General features: G+C 36.1%; 1 protein-coding gene across 1 annotated transcript in view; it reads left to right on the top strand.

The window, feature by feature from the left end:
* The first annotated feature begins 13,472 nt into the window (after nt 1-13,472).
* The window catches only part of PCLO (piccolo presynaptic cytomatrix protein), a 413,878-nt gene continuing 404,057 nt past the window's right edge, over nt 13,473-23,293 (top strand). The window contains exons 1-2 of the mRNA XM_063099452.1: nt 13,473-13,720; nt 19,664-21,098. Of these exons, the coding sequence (XP_062955522.1) occupies nt 13,473-13,720; nt 19,664-21,098 (1,683 nt within the window). The remainder of the gene's footprint in view (nt 13,721-19,663; nt 21,099-23,293) is intronic.

The raw sequence follows: 23,293 nt of genomic DNA, 5'->3' as shown, positions 1-23,293 counted from the left end.
ATGATTTTATGTGTTTTCTTATCTTTAAATATGTTTATGATACTTAAAAAAATAATCTCCACTTCAAATTTTTCTTCTGCATAGTTCATTGCATTGTACATGTATAAATTTTAAAATGAAATTCACACACACAAAAATATTCTGGGCCTGAAAGATTAAATTGAATTTTATTTTAGTATCAAATTGATGGTCAGATGTATGGCATGTTAATCTCTCAAATTATCTTTAAGGTATTTAAAATATTTCTAACTTCTTCTGAAAGTTAGTAAGACCTGGAAAATTTAGGAACTACGGAGACAGGGGTTCAAAAAAGAAGACAGACTAATGTTAGTTATAGACCTCAAACAGATTTCTAGAAATAAGAAGACTTACATGGAAAATGAGTTCACCTATGACATTTATTAGAAATTATTTTGGAAGAAAATATTTTTTGCTTCTATTGGAAAATATTCACTATGAAAAACCTCCGGACACGAAGATAGGAGGTAGATTTTTTTCCTTTTCTAAAGCCATCACTATTATTCTAGCTATATGATTGTTAATTCCAACTCTGACATGTACAGGTGCAGAGGAGGTTCAACCTGTCACTATTCATAATTCAGGCACACAGACCAATGTGCTCAAAGGATAATCAATAATAGGAATCAGTGGAGATGCAGAAAAGAAAATGTGGCTGAAGTCTCTGATATATTGCACATCTTGTCCCCATGATATAAAAATGCAGTTCAGGTGACAGGTCTAAAATCAATTACGAAATCCATAAGTCCTAGCTAGATATCTCTAATTGGTAGAAAGATTGTGACCTCTCATTTTGAGAAGTGGAGACTGTGAAGTGGTCAAATACAAAATGTCTACAAAAGGCAGGTAATGAACATAAGTTAAGAAGTCAGGTGGGAGCAGGTTTAAAGGAGAAGGCTGCTACCCCACTGTGGTTAATTGTCACCAAGCAAGAATGGGCTCAGTGTTTCAAATTACAGTTTTCCAAAGAATCAAGAAATCTAATATTTTTAATGGGAAATCTTCCAATTAAAAAAGTAGCAAATAAAAATTACTGCGTGGGGAGGACAAAACACATCTGTGGGACATGTTGAGTCCTCTGGCAATTGGCTTGTCATTTCTGAAAGAGGAAATGGATATGTGATCACCATTTTATCCTGATCTGTACTTGGGTAAGGATTCCTACAGTTTCCCAAATGTTCTTGCCCAAACCCAGTTCTCAGGATAAATGTCTCCCTTCGTTTAACTCAAGAGTTTCTTTACTTCCCATTTTTGTTTGTTTTTTATTTAACTTTAATTTTGTCCTAATGTTGACTCTGCATGTGATAATTAACGTTTTAGAAACAAATTACAATACAGTATAATCAGAGAAAAAGTTGTGAAAGATTTTAATAGCACATCTTCATGCTTAAAGTGACATTAAAATTTACCAGTGTAGTATAAATATTTCTAGTTTTCAAAACATTGTTAAACTCTTTTTCATATTTAGTCTTGCTTACCACACCTAGAAAAGATTCTATCCAGTAATATGCTCAGCAGAACAAGCACTGCTTCCCAACTCAGATACTAAATTCCATTACTACTCCACTATAACCAAATGTATGCCCAATCTAAATGCTCACATTCTTTAAGCCAATAGCATAAAGTGGAAAAAAAAAAAAAAGAGCAATTACATAATATTGTTTCCCTTCCCTGATCAGCTTTGTGTATTGCACGCAATTTGAAAGCATGTTGAAGTACCAGTTTGGGGGTTTAAGTTAGAAACTAGAGAGTCTCTAAAATCAGAATGTACAGCATCTAGTTTTCCATAAATCTTTCTCCTTCCCCATTCTCACTGAACTAGTCAGGCTTCCTTATTTTCATTATTTCAAACTTGAATGAACATAAGAATTATCTGAGGGGTTTTATTAAAATGCAACCCCCCAAATGCATAATAGGTCTGGAGTCAGGCTTGAAAGTCTGCTTTTCCACAAGCTCCTAGGTGGCACTGATGTGGAAGGGCTAATGACCATGCTTTATCCAGAAAAGTCTAGAACTTTTTTAAATGTTTATTTCCCTAACTAGAGTATAAACTCTGTAAGAACAGAAATTGGTCTCTATAATCCCACTATAACTCTAGCATTAGCACATAATAGGTTCTTGAGATGGTTGCTTTGTGAAGCAAGCCTGCCCCGCTGGGCAAAGCTAGGAGATCATTACTAGCTGGTAAGGCAGTCAGGCAGGCAGGGAAGTGAGATATGAGGGTACTTCAAGAAGTTCATGGAAAGATTCGCATTATCTTTTAATTCTATTTTTCCATAAACTTGTAGTTCCAAGACTGGCTTCTTGGCCACCTACAGCCACTTGGTGAGCTGTAAGTTGTGGCTGTGCTTCTGGCACCAGACAATTCAATTTGCCTTTCCTCAGGATGCCTATGAGAACGCAACGAAACATACATGATGACTAAAAAGAAAGTATATTGTTCTCTTCAGAAAGAGCTTTTCCTCTGCAGAAAATATCTTAAACAGCTTCTCTTTGAGTCTTTTACTATCTGTGATTAAAAATAGCCACTGCTTCCAAGAATTTCAAGAAAATCAATAAACGACCGTGATTATCTATCTGGGGGTGTCATTTATTAGACTGATGCAATTAATTTTTTTTTCCTTGAAGGGCTCAGATTTTAAATCTGTGATTGATATGTCTTTGGCTTTATGAAAAGCAGGATGAGAATAAAATGTGTGAAAAATTAAACTTTTCTAGTGGCAAATATAAACGACTGAAGAGTTCTGCAGGAGACTGGCTCATTGCTTAATTTCTGCAACTTAACCATTTGTGCCACAGACCTGCAGTGGTTACAACAGTATTTCATTGCTGTTGGTTTTCAAAAGTTTGAGAGCCCTGCAGTGAAGGCTTTTAGAAAACATGAAGTATTATTATTACAGGCAGGTTATGGACCATCAGCCAACAGCAGACACTGATCTTCTTATGTGAGCAGTAAGTTGAGTGGGGGAAGACATGGGAAACCTCAGGCAGAATTATATAAAATCCTTTCCATTCCTGGCTTACTCATCAATAACTAACTTAGTAAATCTAGAGCTTGATTAGAAAAAATTAAACATTCCCGAAATGGCTCCTGAAATGATGAATGATAAAATTCTTGTGCTGTGATATAAGGCAAAGACACCTAGTTCTATATGGAAATAAAACATGATAAATTGATAATGATAAAGTTCTTAATGAATTAGCATATAAAATCAGACTAGTTAAGAATTTTTTATCGCAATTTTTTCAATATTTTTTATCTTTTTTCTTCTGTTCAGCTGCATGGAAATTTCTTATATTACTAAAATACTACACATTATTTTCTAACTATTAGTACTTTTTTGTATAGCTTGTTAAAGAAAGTATGTATATTTCCAACATACTTAATGTGTTATCAAGCTCTGAAAGTGACCAAAAGAAGTACAGAGTGACCACAAGAGTATCCAATGAATCTATAAGTTCTTTAGCAGGAATGTCTTTTCCAATTAGAAATTGAAGGCATTTTAATATGAGAGAAAACAGCAGGTTTTAGATTTATGTTGGGCTAAGTTTGAACTTTCTCTTGTTATTTACTAGTTAAGTGACCTTCAGAAATTTAAATAACTTTTCTGAACCTCTATTTTTTCATTTATAAAATGGACAAAAGAATAGTTACATGGTAAGACTGTCAGAAGGATTAATTGAAATAAAAATAGAGTAAATACTTAACAGAGGGACTCAGTAATATATTAAATATAATACAATATTTATGGGATGAAAATTGTATCATTATGGAAGAGAATTCCTTAATCTCAGTGAAAGCATTCTCTTATTTCCCCCTTGTAGTTGTTCTCTACAAAATAATCTAATGCATTTTTTGCATTATTCACATTTTTAACCTTGTTAAAAGGTTAATTCACATTGTTCACATTTAACATTTTAAAGTGAAGACTTCTCACATTGGTGGGGGGGAAGGGGGTGGGAGAAGGGAGGGAGGTTTTGGTGATGGGGAGCAATAATCAGCCACAATGTATATCAACAAAATAAAATTTAAAAAAAAAATAATAAAAAAAATAAAAAAAACAAAGTGAAGACTTCTCACTAAGTCATGTCTGTTTGACTATTCACTCTGTGCACTAGATACTTATAGGATTGCAAGAGAAATAACAATATTTTGCATCACTCTAAAAACTTAGTACTGAAAATCATTAAGCAAATAAAGCAAGACCATATTTAAATGAATGCCAAATGAATAATAAGATTCTCAAATAATAATAGAGAATAATAGTGGCTTAAGAATAGGGCAAGGTCTTACTATGGTGGATGGGCCTTGAGCTTGGCCTTAAGAAAGGCATGGATAGATAGAGGCAAGTGGACAATCCTTCCAGGTTGAGGAAGAGCAGAAGTGGAGTAGAGGTGAGCATGGCATGTTTGGGAGTCAATGAGGCACCTAGAATTACCCATCCTGCTGGTTCCAAAGAAAAATGGAACCAGGATCACTAACGTGGAATGGAAAAAGAGATGATGTATATTGTTAATGTTAATTTCTCTTGTAAGGAAGTACCTCCTGCTACCTCGGATTCAGTGATGCTAACACTGACTACTTTAACAAAAAGACCAAGAAACAAAAATATACTATGGCACAAACATATGCCCTCATTTACAAAACTGTTCAAAGAAGGTTATTTTAGGAGGGGAAGACAGAATTCCACACATGGTTACCCTCCTGATGGTTCCCACTCAATGGCTCTGCCATCTTACACCCATGGAGCCTCTGGAGTGAACCTGTGGTTTTCATCCCCATCAATGTCAGAGTTGCACACACCAGAGCTCCTCTGTGCCAGTCCTGGAAGTGCTTCATTTTCATCAGATGGAACTTGGTCACAAGGCCACACATAACTAACTGCAAGAGAAATCGGAAACTGTTGTTAAGTTACTTGCCCCAAAGGGGAGAAAACTTGCTAGCAAAGAGTATCTTTCATCCCAATATGGGATATAAACAAATAGTTAAATGTATTAGATCCTAATATTTGTTTTGTTTCGTTTTTATAGAACATGACTTTTCCATGTATCAAAAAAAAAAAAGTTAGTTTTAGTTTACCAGATTTGAGTGAATTTTCATATTGACATTCCTCAGTGAGAGTCTCTACTATTTCTAGATTCCCCTCTTCAATCATCTAGAATGAAGTGATTGATACCTCTTCTTTAATTTGCTGTGCTTCTCTAGCTCTATTTCCCATTTTGCAAAATGCAGTCCCCAGAATTGTACACCATATGCAGACATACTACTATTTTGAACAAGGTAAATCTGTATCTTCTACCTTTTTCTTTAAAAATAATTTCTAATGATGGCAACTATGTTGCTGATGCCTTTGACTGCAGCTTCAAAGAAAAGTGCACTGACTCTCAAGTGCCTTTCCCTTGTCTTTGGTCTTGTAATCCTGACATCAAAATTCACTACCCTTTCAAAGCAGTGCTTCTCAATCTAAGCTGTATATTATGATTATCATGGGAGCTTTAAAAAAATACTAAAGCTTCCCCCTTCTCTCAAGATTCTGATTTAATTAGTTTGAGGTGAGGTCCAGATATTGATATTTTTCAAACTGTCTACAGATAAATGTAATATCTTGTCGGAGTTTTAACAACTGTTTGAGTAATTTGTAATTTTTTTCCAATTGCACTTTACACATTCTTACTTAAATTCACCTGTTCTTGTTCTGTTTTTTTCTGCTTGTATACAGGATGGAAATGCCCAAAGATCTGTCTATTAGCTTGAAATTGGCATGTGGGAAAATTATGGGGCTCTCTGAAAACCATAATTAATCCTTGCACTTTAGCGACTGAAACACAAATGTCAGATGTCCTTTGTCCCTTAGTTCCTGTGTATACACATTATATTTGTTTGCCTATATTTTTAACATTTATCAACTTGTATATAAAACTCAGAGCCCTCACCCTTCATCCATATCGACTCTCAAAGAATTCATGCATTCATTAGTCAGTGTTCTCCAAAGAAACACAAACAACAGGATGGAGATTATATACATATAATAAAATCCAAATCCAAAGACCTTAGAACCAGGGAAGTAGGTGATGTAAATCCCAGTCAAAGGGCAGAGGAAGGCTGATGTTCCAGCTCAAGCAATCAGGCAGAAAGGGATGAATTCTCCCTTCCTCTGCCTTTTGTTTTACTCAGGCTATCGATGGATTAGATCATGTCTGCCCACATTGGAGAAGGCAATTGAGTTCATCAATTCAAACACTAATCTCATTCAGAAACACCCTATAGATACACCTAGAAATAATATTTAGCCAAATATCTGGGCACCCTGTGACGTAGTCAAGTTGATACATAAAATTAACCACCATAATGTAGAAACACCTTAGTAATGTGGACTTTCCTGGCATTTGTATGAGAAAGACAAAGCTGGGTTTTACATCACACATTCCACAGAAAACATCTTGGAGTCTCATCTCACTGACAAAGTACTCTCGGCCACATTTGCCAATGGAACTAGCAGTGAGTACATTTCCATTTCCCCTTTCCAAATTAAGTGACATCGGTTCCCCTCCTTCCCTTCTAAATTTCTCTACTTGTGTCCTCCAATCCATGCTACCCTACCAATTCAAACTGTTCTCTATTTCGTGGAGTAGTTTATATAAGCCCAACCTCCTACTTTTAAAATATCTCAACTCCAATCCATCACCAGTCTTGGTAAAACTAAGTATCCTCTAGTTGATGTGATCTCAACTCCTTTAGAAGTTACTGTGACTATTAACAGGATTTACTGGATATACATTACAGGCACTGTCATATAATGTATAGTATATTAACTTTGTAAAATCCCACAAATATTTTTGAACCTCTGATCCCAACTGTTTCAACCAGGGATCTCTAAACCTATAGTCTAGCCACCGTCTTGGGTAGGACCTTAAGAGTGTTACCCACCTCCCCTGCAGGTTCTCAAACAAAAACATTGGTATCCCACAGAAAAACTCTCATGGGTAAGTTTTTCATTTTTTTAAATTTATCTTTATATTTGGGTAGTGTTACATAGTTTTAAAATTGTTTTCACATGTATTTTCTTGTTTGAGACTTTCATGAAACAAGCATGTTAGTATTCAGGATAAGTGGGCTCTTATCCACTTTATAGTTTAGAAGGGTGGTATCTGGAAATTTTGAACAAATAACTCAAGTTCAACTGGATAGTCAATGGGAAAACAGTCACTAGAAGTGAAAGAGTGAAAAGGTAACTTTGAAACATCATGCATAATCTTAATGTGCAAAAACTGGAATATCAGTTTTACAGCTTAACTAAACTCTGATTTTCCTTCCCCTCCTCCTCCTCCCTCTTCTTCTTTCTTCTTGTGACCCTTTGGGTTGATTGTGGAGTTCTTCTGCTGGACTCACCTGGTTCACTGATGTGACTGTAGCCTGCAGGTAGCACAGCTAGGGCAGGGTGCTCTAAGGGGCCTCATCAAGGCCTAAGCTGAGGTGGCTGGAGTCTGGTGGAGCTGGGCTTCTCTACCCATGTGGTCTCACCTCCTTGGACTTCTTCAGAGCATGAAGGTCTCAGAATACAAGAGGGCCAAAATAGAAGGCTAGTCTGGGAAGATAAACAATACTCCACCCTCTTCTTTTGATAAAAAAAATAAAATAGGCAGGAGTTCAGTTCCAGAAGTATGGCAGTCCAACTGTAAAGTGTAGTGAACACAGAGAGATGTGATTCATTGGGGACCAGTATTAACAATATAACTACCACATTCTGATAGTATAGTTAATACTATACAAGTGCATTCACATCTTTTTCTCATTTAACTGTCATGGCAACACTGAGAAGTAATGGTATTATTTTCTCTATATTTACTGTTGAGGAACCTCAAGATGTGAAAAGTCAGTGACTTACCATTCAAATAGCTATAACATGGCAGAGCTAGAATTTAAATTATACAATGTCAGACAAAAAAAAAAATTATGAAGACAAAGACTTGTATACATGTCCTCATTTTCTACAGAGTAGGTTCTTATTTATTTATTGATTGATTGATTGATTTAATATTTACTTATTTATTAATATTATTCTTTTACATTCTATGATGCTGTTGCAGAGCAGTTGGTAGGGAGGGGGAGAGGGGAAGGGGGAAGAAAAATGGGTGGGAGAAGGAAAGAGGAGGGGCAGGGGTGAGGCATATGTCACCCCCCTCATTCCTGCAGGGGAGACCAGGGGACTTCCTGCAGTGTCGTGGTCATTGCTGGGCTGGGTGCAGATGTGAAGGGGGTGTGGCTAAAGCCCTTGCCACCCCCCTGCCACCTCCCCAACTTAGGAGCCTGGGTCACTTCCTGTGGTGGCTTGGTGGTCGATGCTGGGCTGGTTGGGGATGTTAGTGGGGCGTGACCGAGACTATCAGCCCCACACTGCCCTGTCTCAGGAGAGCTGGGGGCACTTCCTGCAGTTGCTCAATGGTCATTGCTGGGCTAGTTGCAGGTGTTGGGGGCACGGCTGAGGCCTCCAGCTGTCCCTCATCCCTGGCTTGGTGGCCCAGGGGAATTCCAGTCATTCTAGGTTTTATAGGTGTTCTTTGGTGATACCAGACCTTTACTAGTTAATATCAAACTTCATCTCTGGTCTTTGGGTATTTTGGGTTTTTTTCCAGTTCAATGTTGGATTACTTGCTGTTCCTACCACTTAAACTCTGTGCTAGAACTAATTTGTTCTCCTTTGCTTACTTCTAAAACGGGGGAACTTCTTGTGCGGACCAGAACTTGAGCTGTGTGATTGAGCTAAATTGTTGCTTTGCTGCTGATTCCCTGGGGAAGGCTTTTTGTGTAGCTCAGGCTTTAATGGTTGACTTTCTAGGTCCTTCCAGGACTCATGAGATCTGGTACACTGGGGTTGTGTAGAAACTCTGCCTGGGCCTGAGTCTTTTCAGCAAACTTCACCCCCTGCAGTTCTATATTCCTGACCAGTCTACACTAAGTGGTCCTACACTGATTTGGGGGCAGATCAGCTGTCCATGCTGTGCCCCAGTATTCTCCTGGTGGGCCCATATCCCCCACTGCTCATGCTCCAAACACTTCCCATGGAGTGGGCTGTGCACTGGTCCCTTGAGATGACTAACCGGCTTCTTAGTTACTCATTTTTTTCAGTTGTTGTGACTTTCAATCCTATGTGGGTCCGTGGGAACCCTATTCATGGTCTTGCTGGCCCAGGAGCCACCAAGGCTCTCTTCTCCCCTGCCGCCTCCAAGCAACTTTATATGTAAGGCACAGCTGCAGCTTTTGCCAGTTCCTATTCCATGCACTCAGCAGCTCCAGCCTGGAAGCACCTAGGGCTTGAAACAGTTAGAGCAGTTCATTCTTTCTCTCATCATCGCTTCTCCCACCTTCATGCACTCCACTGGTCTCTCCAGAGTAGGTTCTAAATTCCAAAGTTCATTTATAAAATGGGTAAACAAATAATGATGATCATCTAAGTTATAATCTCATGACTTATTATATGAATCAATTTACAAAGTAAATATTGTAAAGTGACAAAGAAACTAATTTTATTAGTTAATATTTTATACATCACATGTTTATAAGAACATATTTTAAATAAAACTGACTTTCTCTTTTATTTAATTCACAGATTTACATTGGAATAACTATAAAACAAAATAAATTCCCTGACGTTTAAGACATCAGAAATCAAAAATAAATTTATTAAACTTTTCTGAAACATTTCTCATGTTTTTCTCTCAAAATTGAGAAGCTAGTTCTTAATCAACTGTAATCTCACTTGAATTTCCTTCGCTCTAGCTGTAAATCCCACTTTAAAGTAGAGCTAACAAAAATGGATGAGAGCAGCAATTCAGAAGCAGCTCAACCATAACAAAAAAACAAGTGTTGGACCTTAAGCCACTGCTGGTTCTTGCTCCACCAAATGAACGCAATTCTCTCTCACCTTCCATTAGAGAAGGAACATTTTTAAAAAATCTGTATATACACCCCTATAAAAATTGTAAGCCATGTTGTCTTTATTTACACAAACAAAAATATATACATCTACACATACACAAAAACGCATTGACTTTTAAACATAGAAAGAATAAGAATAGTTCTAGTTTTATCACTCACTCATCACCTCACACAAAAACAGTAATGGTACATAACATGCCATTTTTTCCTACTCCTTCTTAACTGCGAGAGGGCATTTGTTATAAAAGATGTTAGCATTTTGGTTCTCTAGCATAATAGATTTCATTATTTTTGTTGTTACTTACACATGATTAGTAATAATTATTGGTGTTCTTATACCAGGAAAAAAATTACAAATTCACTTTGGAAAATTTGGAAATTATAAAAAAATAAAAAGAAAAAGATTACCTATGGATTTCTCATTAAAAGTATAGGCTTTGCTGGTTGTTTTATTTGCTTGGTTTGTTTTCTGGGTTTTACTTCTATGAATTTTGCTGGTTTAATTTTTTATTTTAGTGTTTGCATATTTATGATTGCATAACTTTATGAAAATTTACATCCTATGCTTTCATACATATAATTTGTGAAATTTCTCCTATGTTATAATGAACTCCTCATAAGCATTATTTTCAATAAATATTTTCATAAAATACTATCACCTAGTAGTACGAGATTTTACTTCTCTTTTCTTCTTTATTGAAGTAGTAATGACTTTATCGTTATCACAAATAATACTGCAATGAACACCTTTTTCACCAAACCATTTTTGTAATTCAAATTATTTCTTTAAGACTGAAATCCAGAAGTGTATCACAGATTACGAACATTTTTAAGGCTCTTGATAACTATTGCCAAATTATTTTCCAGAAAGTAATGTATTTAAACTCTTAAATTTAGATTATGAAAGGGCCTACTTTACAAAACACTCACTAACATTATTATGATAATGGTTTTAATAGGGACAAATGAGCATTTTAAAAATACTCCAATATATAGGGTATTGCTGCTGAGTAGAGTTTAATAAATATATGCTATTATTTTTAGTTAAATAGGCTCAACTAAATTTTATTTTAAAAATTTAATTGTAGGTGTTTGAAAACTAGTAAACTAAACATATTTCCTTATTTGAAGGCTATTTTAACTTCGATTTTTGAAAAGTCCTTAATTTAAGTATTGTACATATGGTCACGCACAAGCTGGTCTTTTGATTTTATCTTAGGTTGAATGGTACCCGTAAGGACATGGGTAGACTGAGCCACTCCATTCCAATGGATCATAGTTTAACCGTGTTTAGTTGTTAGCAATCATATTTACGTTGGTTCTTATCTACTACAATAGAAACTACCTGGGAAAGTGAGACACAATTTACACAAAAGGTAACAATGTGATACTCTGGAGTTGAGAAGTCATTTTACAAGGACATAATGGTATCTAACTGTAGAGGTTTTTCAGAAACTGATTTCTTTCATGACCAACCTATTGAGATGAGTGAATTAGATCTGAACTATCAGCTTGTTAAATTAAATCTGAATTCAAATAAATGATCATCATGGTAACTATGGAACAAACAGAGAGAAAAAAAATATTTTGAATATAGCACCATTAGTTTGTTTGCAGAATGAAACTAATTAAGATATTTTTCCGGGTAAGCAAGGAAAAAATCCATAATGTTATCCTCAGCATTTAACTCTTTATACTTCTGCTTTATATTTCTGAGAATTCACATGTAAAGACTGCACCTGCACTCTGCTCTAGTGTTTCTCTTTAGATCAAAAATACCTCCCAAACAAAAGCAACCTTAAGCTTAGAGGTTTGATAAAAGAAACATATTCAAAAGTCATTTATATAGATATCAAGGGCAAAATCATTTTATGAAGTCAACAACCAAAATACTTCCCAAGTGCCATCACCACATATCTTGTTTGCACAATCTATTTAATATTCCCACCATATTAGTCTGTATTTGAATGAATGATCCTTGCAGTTTTGACTTTGGAAGTCACTTCTTAGTATGAGAGAATCAAAGTTTATGCAAGGTTTTTGCAGGAACTCAATGAGTAATGTGACTTCATCTGATTACTATTTTTAAAAGCAGTAAATGTAGTCACACATTTTTATAACTGTGCAACTTTTTAGTTTTAATACAAGTGGAAGGCACAGTAACAAACTATGTATAATGATTATTGCAAAAACTTGGAAGCTTACTTTCTGAGCAATTTATCCATTTCTGTTTGCATTTCTGTTTTTATTCATTTCCAATGTAGCTTTTCGTTTTCCAAAATAATTTTTGATTTTCTTTAACCTCAAAAGTTGAGACATTAATTCCACATTGTGAGGAAAGTAGGTAGCAAAATTGGGGCTACAGATCTAGTGCTTACCTATAATAGCTCCCTCTAAGAAATGCAGTAGCAAGAAAAGTGTGTGGGAGGGGTGGGAGGGAGAAATGGGGAGTGGGTCTGAAAAAGTGGTTTTTAGTTATATCTCTGCTGTTTGTAAACAACTGTGTGTCTGTTTGGGAGTTTTTCTGTCCACGTTTCTTGATATAAAAAAATGGGGAGGGAGGAACATTTTAATATCTACAATCTGGGTTTTATTACAGTACCCTAAGTCCACACTTCCCTATAATTCGTTACTTTTGTATAGTCCCTTTATGGAACAACACAAGTTATAAGCATTCAAAATCTTACCTGCTTACTGATGTTGTATCATCTTTAATAGTTTTACTATAATTGTTCTGGAAAGGTTTTAAATTAAAAGGGCCATTTTTAGCACCTTTTGGGAAATTTGCCTAAGAAGTATCAGGGACCTGTCTTGTTAATTTTCAGTTACTTGCACTCTTTCCTAGAAAAGTGCAAACTCTTTAAAACCCTCCCTTAAAAAATAATAATAATAACAATAATAATAATTGAAACTACAAATCCCAGGAGCCAAAGCTAGAAACAGACATTTCCCCTCCTGCTCCTTCCCGCCTCTAGTCTGGCATCTAGTCTGCTAAAACTAAAGTTTAGGCATCCTGAAATATGCCTGAAAAAAACCTCGGCTGTTTCGCCCCTGTTTTGGGGGGCGCTCTCGCTGGGCTCCTTTAAGTCGGTGCTGAGCGTGAGGAGGACACAGAGCGACGCAGAGTGGGCTGGGCGTGGGGCGCGGCCATCACCTGTTCCGAGACGCGCGTGCGCACTGCCAGGGCGCGGACGAGGAGGCGGGGCGCGGTGGGAGGGGCGGACGGCGCCCGACTGGCCCCGCTCAGATCTGCTTCTCCCCGGCTCGGGGCGCTGAGGCGGCGTCCGGGAGGCGTCTTCTGCAAAGGTTGCCTGGCGCTGTCCAACATGGAGGAGGCACCGACCGCGGGCGTCACCTGCGAGCGGGACTAATCCCCTCCTGGTGTTCAGTGCAGCGGTGGCCGTCCCGAGCACGCCTCGCGGCGGACCCGGGCTCCGGTTGCTCCTGTGGCCGCGGGCTTCTCCATCGGGACGCAGCGCAGGGAGGAAGCGCGGCGGTCCCCGAGTCCCCCTGAGCCATGGGCAACGAGGCGAGCTTGGAAGGGGAAGGGCTCCCCGAAGGACTGGCGGCGGCGGCGGCGGCCGGAGGAGGGGCCGGCGGGGCGGGGAGCCCCTTGCACACCGTGATCCCGGCCGGCATGGAGGCGGATCTGAGCCAGCTGAGCGAAGAGGAGAGGAGACAGATCGCTGCTGTCATGTCAAGGGCGCAGGGACTGCCCAAGGGAAGCGGTCCCCCGGCTGCTGCGGAGTCGCCTTCCATGCACAGGCACGCACAGCATGATGTATATGTCCGTGCATATATGTACAGCTTCCCGTGCACATATGTACCAGTCCGTATGTGCCAGCACAGCAGTACATATATGTCGCCTCCGTTCATTTTATTCTCCCTAATGGGGTGCTATAAAGGGATCATAAGCCTTTTGATGGGCGGAATAAAAACGATGCATTGTAGAGTTTGTGGTGGGATAGTCGAGGGTTGCCTTCTCGGTACTGTGATTTTAGGTTGTGATTTTTGGCCTTTTGGAACCTTTTCCCTCTAGGATGGCGTGGAGAGACGCCCTCCAGCGTTTTACTAATCTGGAAGTCTTCCATTAATACCACACGGATGTGTTGGGAAATAGATAGAACTGGGTGTTTACCTGTCTCTGTTTAAACCTTCTCCTGGGGCATTTCGGGGTCTTTTTCTCCTTGAATGATGTCTAAATATTTCTGTAACAATACCGTTAATCCCCTTGGAGGTGATTTGTTCTCTCTTCCCACCTTACCTCCAGAGGAGAACAGAAGCTGTTTGGATAGAAGGTATAAAATGAATATACCTTTTATATTCAGTGAGGGACCCTAAAATATGTTGTGACATTAAACAGATGGTTTGGTCAGAGCAGAGCAGGTGCTATACATGTATTTCTGAATTAGCATATGCTATTTTTTAAACCACTGCTACATTTTTATGCAAAAGTGGCTTTCAGTTTACGGAAAAGCATGTGAATTTGTATTACCTTAAAATTCAAATGATAACTTCCACAGGCAATTGTACGAGCTAACCGGTAATATTAACATATTCATTTCCCTCTCTAACTCTCCATTTTCCTTCACCCCAATAAATTAGTTGTTTTCTAATTAGCGTACTAAGAGGGTATAATCACTGTGCCTGCCTTGCCTTTATTATTGTAAACAAACCTTAAACTTTGCACCCTCCAGCAGCGAACAGTTCTCTGTCCGTGGTTCTGAATTCCTGCTTTATGACAAATGCAAGGAACCTACAATTTTCATTCGAGAAATTGGCATAAGAAAGACCTGGATATATAGTTGTAGATTCTTATCCTCTAGTACATAAAAATATATATTTTTAACTTAGTCACTATCGTATAAGTATATGCATATAACTTTGTTAAATAATTATAATATTAAATTAAATAGAGGAGAGATGTAAAATGTCATATGGATAGTGATGATACTTCCACATAAAATCTTAAATCTTAAATGTCTAAAAATCTGTCAGGTAAAAACCCTACTTATCTTGAAAAGAAATAACTACTACTGGTTGAAGTATATTGGGCTATTTCTTTGGTATAAAGTCTTTCTTATTCATCACCTTAAATAGTGACGTTTATGTGTACTTTTTCCCTCTATTAGATGAAAACTTGACTTGGAAAAAAATTTGATGTATTTTCATAGGGTAATAACAAAATAAAATACTTTTATTAGCCTTTTAGAAGTGTATGCCAAATCTTCTATAATTTTTCCTAGGAGACACAAGCAACAGGTCTAGCAGGCTGGTTAAAAATACCAAGAAAAGTATGATTTTGGTTTCTAGATTCCTAACTTTTCTCCTTCAAAGAGCAGCTGAAAAATATTATTTCAGACCAAAAAACTGTTGTTTTATTCAGTATTTCTATCAGATAATATACTTTTTAAACTATCCATTGATAATTTTGTCATGTGGAGTTTTTATTAGTAGGTAATCTGTGGCCTAAATTTATGGGTGAAAACTTTATGCAAATACTCAAAAATAAACAACTAGTTTCTGCTGTTTGCAATATGCTTATATTTTACTGAAAGATTTCTATAAAAGATAACTTTTATAAAGTTTTTATCCCCTTGTACGATAACCAAATAAACACTTGGTTTATCATTTAGACTTTTAGAATCATGTTAATTTCAGTATATATAGGAATGTATATCTAAATTATTTGAAGTTTTAAACATTTAAGTGGTATTAATTGGCATGTTGGGACTTTTTTGCTTTTAAGAAATAAGGGTTGAGAGCCCCAAGACCTGCATTTTTATCCTATTGATTTTAACTGACTCATTACATACACTTCTCAACCAATATGTGCCTCAGGTTCCTTGCCTTTACATAAGGCTAATAATACCTGTCTTACTTGTCTTAGAGAGTCATTGTGAAGATCACTTAAAAACCGACAGGGATGTTTTTGCTTGATTTTTAATTTAAAGGAATCCTACAAATATAAAGAGTGGTAATATCACTACCAGAAATGGATGACACTTTCAGTGATGGCTACAGACAAGTTGTATGTTGAATTAACATTCTTGTGAGTTATTTTGATGTATTTATATTCTTTTACATATGGAGAAGTCAGTGTGATAGAGTGGAAATTATCCCTTCCCCCCTAGCCAGGAGTCAGAATACCAGATTTCTGTGACTAATTAGTTTTATGACCTTGAATTAGTCACTTAGCTTCTCTAAGTCCTAGTATCCTGGATGAGAGGATAAATGAATAGATATTCATTCGTTTATATAAATAATGTATAAAAATAAATAGATATTTCTAAGGTTGCCTATATTTCTAGTATAAAATTTTATGTGACTCAGCACTGTTAAGTGTCATTGCCTATTTTGTTACACTTAAAAAAATATTTTATCATTCCAACTGCTTTTACATTCCTATATTTGCATATATATTTACTTAATTTTAGCTGAAATAATTTTTCTGCTCACTATAAAAGAATAATTCTAATTTGGGGATGACAATAGTACAATGAAAAGGAAGTAGCATTAAATATGGTTAGTTACAAGCTAGAAGTAGAAGACAGGTTACAAATGAAATGCTCCTGGATTTTTGATTCATTGTAGACCCAGAGAAATACAATTTTATTACTTCTCCTACTTATTCTATTTACAGCTAGAGATATATCATATGAGTAGAGCTTTACTGGAAAACTTTTCTGACTAGTAGAATATTTTACAAGAATTCTGGATGAAGTGATTATTTCCTTTAGTACTCCTTTGGGCCTCCCCTAATATGTTAACAACTCTACACTGTTTTTCTTCCTAGAACAGCAGGCCAAGTCCAGGTTCTAAGATGAATATGGAATGTATCCATTTATATCTCAGAAGGCCTATAGAAGAATTTGATTGGAAAAGAATTCAAGAAACATTAATCTAGAGTAAAACAAAAACCTGATATGTTCATTCATTGGTTTACTCATTGTTAATCATCAATTTATTCATTAGTTCATCAAACATTAATGCTCATCTACTAGTTGCCAGACTTGGTTCTAGTGATGCAAAGATAAGTGAAATACTTTCTCTCTCTAGTTCCCAGTCTAGTATACAAGGCACAGACTGCATTTTAGTCATTTCTCTTTTTAACACAACAACCTTTTTACTAAGCAAAAACTCACCAAAAGAGCAGTTAGCTAAGACACGTTTACATTTTTGTTTGGTATTAATCGATCTTCCATTAATGAATTTCTTTCTATTTCCTGCTCTTGAATCTCTGTGTTTTACTTCTATTTGCATAATTATAGCAACTAAAGCTAAGTTTAAATTGTAGAGCAGTCTTTATGGCTATATGAGTATAGGTATTTTCTGATAGGGATGCTATAATGTAGTACAACTTCTATTTGTAGGAAATACATGCAATTATAATTTCTGGTGCAAGTACCTTGTGTTTTACTCAAGGTGTTTACTGTTATTGCAAATATTTGTTATTCATGAAGTTTGTTATTATTTTGCACATATGTTAGATGAAGTAAAATATTATCACCGAACAATGGTTTAAATAAGTTTAATAGTATTTTCAAGAGAGGACATTTTATTAAAATCAAGAAAAGATTTTTTTGTGCTTTGTTTAAAGATAGACTTTTAGGACTCTCAAATAAACTAATTCAATAAAATGCCTAAATAATTGCTTTCAGGATTTTACATCTGTAAAGTAGTTCTTAAGCATCTGCTCTTCAAAGGAATTGTACATTATGTTAATTGAAGGAAGAACAATTCAAGAAAAATGTCAAGATGTACCTCTTTGAATATAATCTATTTTCAGTTATTTACTATAGCTCTTCTGCCTTCATATAGAAGGGAGCACATAGGAAGGCCTACAAAGAAACTTTCAAAATTACTTTCTCCAAATGGAAATAGATAGCAATGCATTTCAAATGATATTGGAGCTGTTCGAATTAACTAGAATAATAATTTTAGTTCCCTGCTTAAGTGAGGGCTTCAGAGATGACATGGTAAAATGTACATTTTTTGGTAAACTTTTTCCTGAAGGAAATTGCCAAAAATCAGAATTCTGTTTATTCATCTTTTGTCAGAATATCACTTTGTGCATACATTGCCATTTAAAGATTATTTTCTTTCTTTCTGAGTCTTTGCTATATAGAAATTATGCTTCCCTGTTTCTTTCTACTATTCCATATGTCTTGATCTGTACTTAGATTTCTATGTCATTAAGGAAGTTTTGAAAAACTCATATTAAGTATTAAATGATACAAAATTACAAATTGGTTGTCTGGTTCACTAGCAGGTAAATTATAACAAAACTAATTAGAACCTGTAGTACTTTATTGTGATCACCTCATATTTTAGGTGCTACTGAATCACTGTTTTTTAATCCTTGTTTCTTTTAATTAAAGAGAAATATGCCTTTTCCAAAATTAAAAAGCTAAATGTATCATGCAAAATTCTCGTAGTCTAATTTTCTCCATAATTCTAATGCAAAAATTTTTTAGATGCAACTTTATAAAAAAAATGCTTTATTTAAAAAATGGATGTACTTAATATGACTTTGGCTAAATATATATTTTTGATAAGAAACAATTATTTAACCATAGGCATTTAAAATTGATCATGTTTCCAAAGCTATTTATAACAATCCATCTTGTATATTTGTCTATGAATTAAAAGAAATCTTGAAAGTTACTTATTATATTTTATAACGATGTAAATAACTAATAAGAATATAAATAATCTATCAAGGGCAATAATAAATGGTGTAGCAAACACTAAGAGATCACTATGTATGTTCTTCACCTGAGAAAAGTAACAGTACTTTTCAAAAGTGGGATCACAACTGGCTTTTTACTATTTGGATACCAGAATATATTTTAAGATGCTTTAAGCATTAATTATTACTCTTCTTAGAAATTTCATATTAAAAATTATTTATTAGTAAAAATAATTAAATAACACTGGTCTTCCACAAGAAAGACAGAGTTGTTTCTCAAGAATGTCTCAGTAATAATAGGATAAATTCTCATCCTATTAAGTTTAATAAAGATATTTAATGAATATTACCTTTCTAGGTAGAATAGAATAAAATTGAATAGGTTATCAATTTTCTCAGCATCCTGGAAAGACAACATGTAACTTCCATTACCAGAAACTCTCCTAATGTCACATTGTGTGCCTTACATAACTAATGTAAATTCTCAAAATCAAGTTAAAAAAAAGGAAGGTTCAGCAAATTTCTACATTTTAAAATGAATATTTTTACTTTTCAATGCTGCTAGTAATTAGGAGACTAACTTTCTTTGACCATACTTTTTATAAAAAATATACACCTTGTGATTACATATGTATTATAATATGACATTACATTGATTTATTGGGGTTTTAATTTTAAACTCTATTTAATTAGGTTTTAAGTATACTCAGATTCCTTTAAGTGTGAATGTAAATTATTTTTATGATAAGTATTTTATAACTATGTATGTTAATTTGTTATCATTCATAACAACTATTGTTTTTTTTTTCTTTTCTTCCTCTCCTTGTTGAAAATCTCTATCTATTTAAAGAAAGAAACACAGGAATTAAAAGTTTTATGATCTCATACAATATACTGCAAAAATAGACTCTAGTTATAGTTACACATTCACAATTTGGAGGATATAAGAAAACAATAGCTTTTTGATATACTTTGATTTGAAATAATTTTCATTTATTTTTCTTTCACTATTCTAGGAAGCAAGAATTGGATAGTAGTCATCCTCCAAAGCAACCAGGAAAACCGCCAGACCCTGGGCATCCAGTTCAGCCTGGTCTCAGTAAAAGTAGAACTACAGACACTTTAAGGTCAGAGCAGAAATTGCCTGGAAGGAGTCCTTCCACTATTAGCTTGAAAGAATCAAAGTCCAGAACTGATTTTAAGGAAGAGCACAAGTCTAGTATGATGCCTGGCTTCCTGTCAGAGGTTAACCCTTTAAGTGCTGTCTCCTCTGTTGTAAATAAATTCAACCCTTTTGATTTGATATCAGACTCTGAAGCATCACAGGAAGAAACTACAAAGAAACAAAAAGTAACTCAGAAAGAACAAGGAAAACTAGAAGCAATCACAAAACCTCCATCACAACAACAATCACCCAAGTCAGTTCCTAAGCAGCAAGGACCTGTTAGGGAACCAGTTCAGCAAGATGGAGCTCCCAAATCAATAACTTCTCAGCAACCAGAAAAAATCAAATCACAACCTCCAGGTACAGGAAAGACAATTCAGGGGCCTACCCCGACTCCCCAGACAGACCAGGAAAAATTGCCACTTCAACGAGAGGTAACGAGGCCTCAGACTAAACAGTCAGATGAAGTAAGAGGAGAATCAATTAAACCTTCACTGCAAAGCCCATCCAAACCACCTGTTCAGCAAGCAAGTCCTGGAAAACCTTCAGCCCAGAAGCCTGCACCTGAAAAACCACAGCCTGGGCCTGCAAAGCCCCCAGCTCAACAACCAGGGCTAATGAAGCCCCCAGCCCAGCCACCAGGAACAACAAAGCCTCCAGCTCAGCCCCTAGGGCCTGCCAAGCCTCCAGCTCAGCAGGCTGGCTCAGAAAAGCCTTCATCTCAACAGCCTGGGCCAAAGTCTATAGCTCAGTCTCCTGGGCTTGGAAAGACTCCAGCTCAGCAGCCAGGACCAGCAAAGACCCCAGCCCAGCAGCTGGGGACACCAAAACCCACAGCTCAGCAACCTGGCCCGCAATCTCCAGCTAAGCCACCTGCATCTACAAAGACTCCAGCTCAGCAGACTGGGTCAGCTAAGTCTCTGTCTCAGCAGCTTGGACCAGGAAAGACTTCAGCTCAACAGCCAGGCCCAACAAAGCTTTCTATTCAACAGCCAGTCCCAACAAAAACCCCTTCCCACCAGCCTGGCTCAGCAAAGCCCTCAGATCAGCAATCTACAAAACCAGTAAGCCAAAGAGGGACAACAAAACCTCTGCAACCACCACCAATTTCTCCATCTGCAGCACAGACTTCATTACAAGGTCTCCCTAGAACCATCTGTCCTCTTTGCAATGCCACTGAACTTCTGTTGCATGTTCCAGAAAAGGCCAATTTTAACACATGCACTGAGTGTCAAACTACTGTCTGTAGCCTATGTGGTTTTAATCCCAATCCTCATTTAACCGAGGTGAGTATACTTTTTCACTGAGTCTATGCTCTTCTGCCATATCTTGTCTTCCACAAATGGTTCTTAGTTTATCACTTAAATGGTAGGATGACATTGTTTTCCTCTAATTCCTTCCTTCCTTCCATCTTTCTTTCCCTCCCTCTTTCTTTTCTTCTCTGCCATTTGTAAATTAGAACTTAATTTTTTTCTCCAGTAATAAGCCCAAAATATTGCCACATTTCTGAAAATTTGGCATATAAAACAAACGTAAATTGATTGAAATATGTTGAGTACCTACTTATTTCACTCTTATGTGTAAGATTCACATTATTTATGTAGCATACAATGATACTGCTTTACATTTTAAATTGATGCTTCTACCTACCAAAATTCCAGTATTCTTAACTGGGATGTATTTGTGTTAGGAAAAAAAGTGGACAATGTTTTCAAATTCTAAATACAATTTTAATATAAAACTGAATACAGTTTTTCAATCTACACGTCTCTTTTTCTTGCCAGTGATTCCAATATACCCAATGAAGGCATGTTTTCCTCCTTAGCTGAGCGTCATTAATAAAAGCATAAATCAGTTCACAAGAAGAAGTAGTCATTAGAGTAGTTTCAACATTGTTGGATATATTCACAGAAGATTGCAGTTTATACCTACAAGGCTTATGTCTAGGTAGTCCTTATTATTACTAGGCTTATATGTGGTTAATTCTTCCTGACCCATCAAATCATAAAGGGGACAGTAGTAACACAGATGCATACAAGGTTGTTTACTCAGATTGAGGATAGAAAAGTAATTCTCAGCAAGTCAGTTAATATTATCTCAGCACTTACAGGCCCTGAATAAAGAATCACTTTAATAGGTAGAGATCTCAGGGCACTTTAGAGAGAAGGGACCAAACACAGAAAACTGCAGAAAAACTAAAATTCTCTGTAGTTAAGAAATAACACAGTGAAGTTGGGATAATAATATAAAGAATAAAGAGGTTTAAGGTCTACGAGAATATAAGAAGAGGTTCATTTCTTAAAGAGATCTGATAGCCACTACTGATGAGGAGGCACAAAAAGCATTTAGTCTGCCTGGAGGACAGTTGTCAGTGGGCTGTCCTTGCATCCTGTCTGCAAAGAGCCCAGGAAGTAACTGACAGCAGGCAATGAAGGATTATATGATTGAATTATCCTTGAGAGATGAAGCTTGTGCACTCCTGTTATAAATGAAATCTATGTCATGATAATAACAATGATGATCATTGGTAACTCTTATGTTAAATTAGCTACTGATCATGGAAAAATGAAAATGATATAGATTTTAAAATATGCCAGGCTTCAGTTGTTTTCTAAACTATTATTCATTTTTTTCTAAAATGTCTTTTACTTTTTTTAACAAAAAGTCATATTGAGTATTTTACTTTTTTAAATAAGTCATTTTTTACTGACAAAATTGCAATTCATAAGAACATGCTACATGCAAATTTTGAAAGAAATCAGATTATAAGTAGTTTGTTTATATATATGTAGCTTGTTAAGTGTTGGTAAAGATATTAACTTGATAGGAATGTGAAGTAATAATGACTTCAAATGATGGATGGTCGTCTTACAAAATGTATAGGTTTGAAGTGTTTTGGTGGCAATTTATAAGGCAGAAACATGCATTTGGAAATTTAAGCCACATATATTATTTGTATACCCACTATATGAAAGGTAGATATTATTTGAATATCTACTGTATGGAAGACATTCCGATACAGTTTGCTGGAATATAAAGATGACTGAAACGTGAATGCTGATCTCAATATGAGTGAAATATACTAGATTAGATAATACACATACAAGGAAACATAATATGTAGCCAGATGATAAGATCTGTGAGAAATATGAACAGATATTATGGACTTCAGAGGAGGGAGTGCTCATTTCTAGTGGGTAAGATTAAGAAAAGCTCCATAGGGAAAATGGCATCTGAGCTGGGTATGTAAGGATGGGTAGTGTTTCAACATATAGAGAAAACCAAAGAGGGTAATGATTTGGGCCAGGACCTGCAGCCAGAAAAGTACAGGATGTATATAGGGAGTCAGAAATAAATCTAGGTTAGCTGGAGGGTGAGGAAGAAATGGGCAATGAAGTTGGAGGTAGACTGAGGTCAGATTTTGGCCTTCCACATTTAGCAGATAGTGATGAACATTCTACTTTATGAAACTTACCTTGAT

Source organism: Cynocephalus volans, chromosome 6 (assembly GCF_027409185.1).
Source record: "Cynocephalus volans isolate mCynVol1 chromosome 6, mCynVol1.pri, whole genome shotgun sequence".
Lineage (NCBI taxonomy): Eukaryota > Metazoa > Chordata > Mammalia > Dermoptera > Cynocephalidae > Cynocephalus > Cynocephalus volans.
The sequence above is the reverse complement of the archived record's forward strand: the minus strand, read 5'-3'. Positions and strand labels throughout refer to the sequence as shown.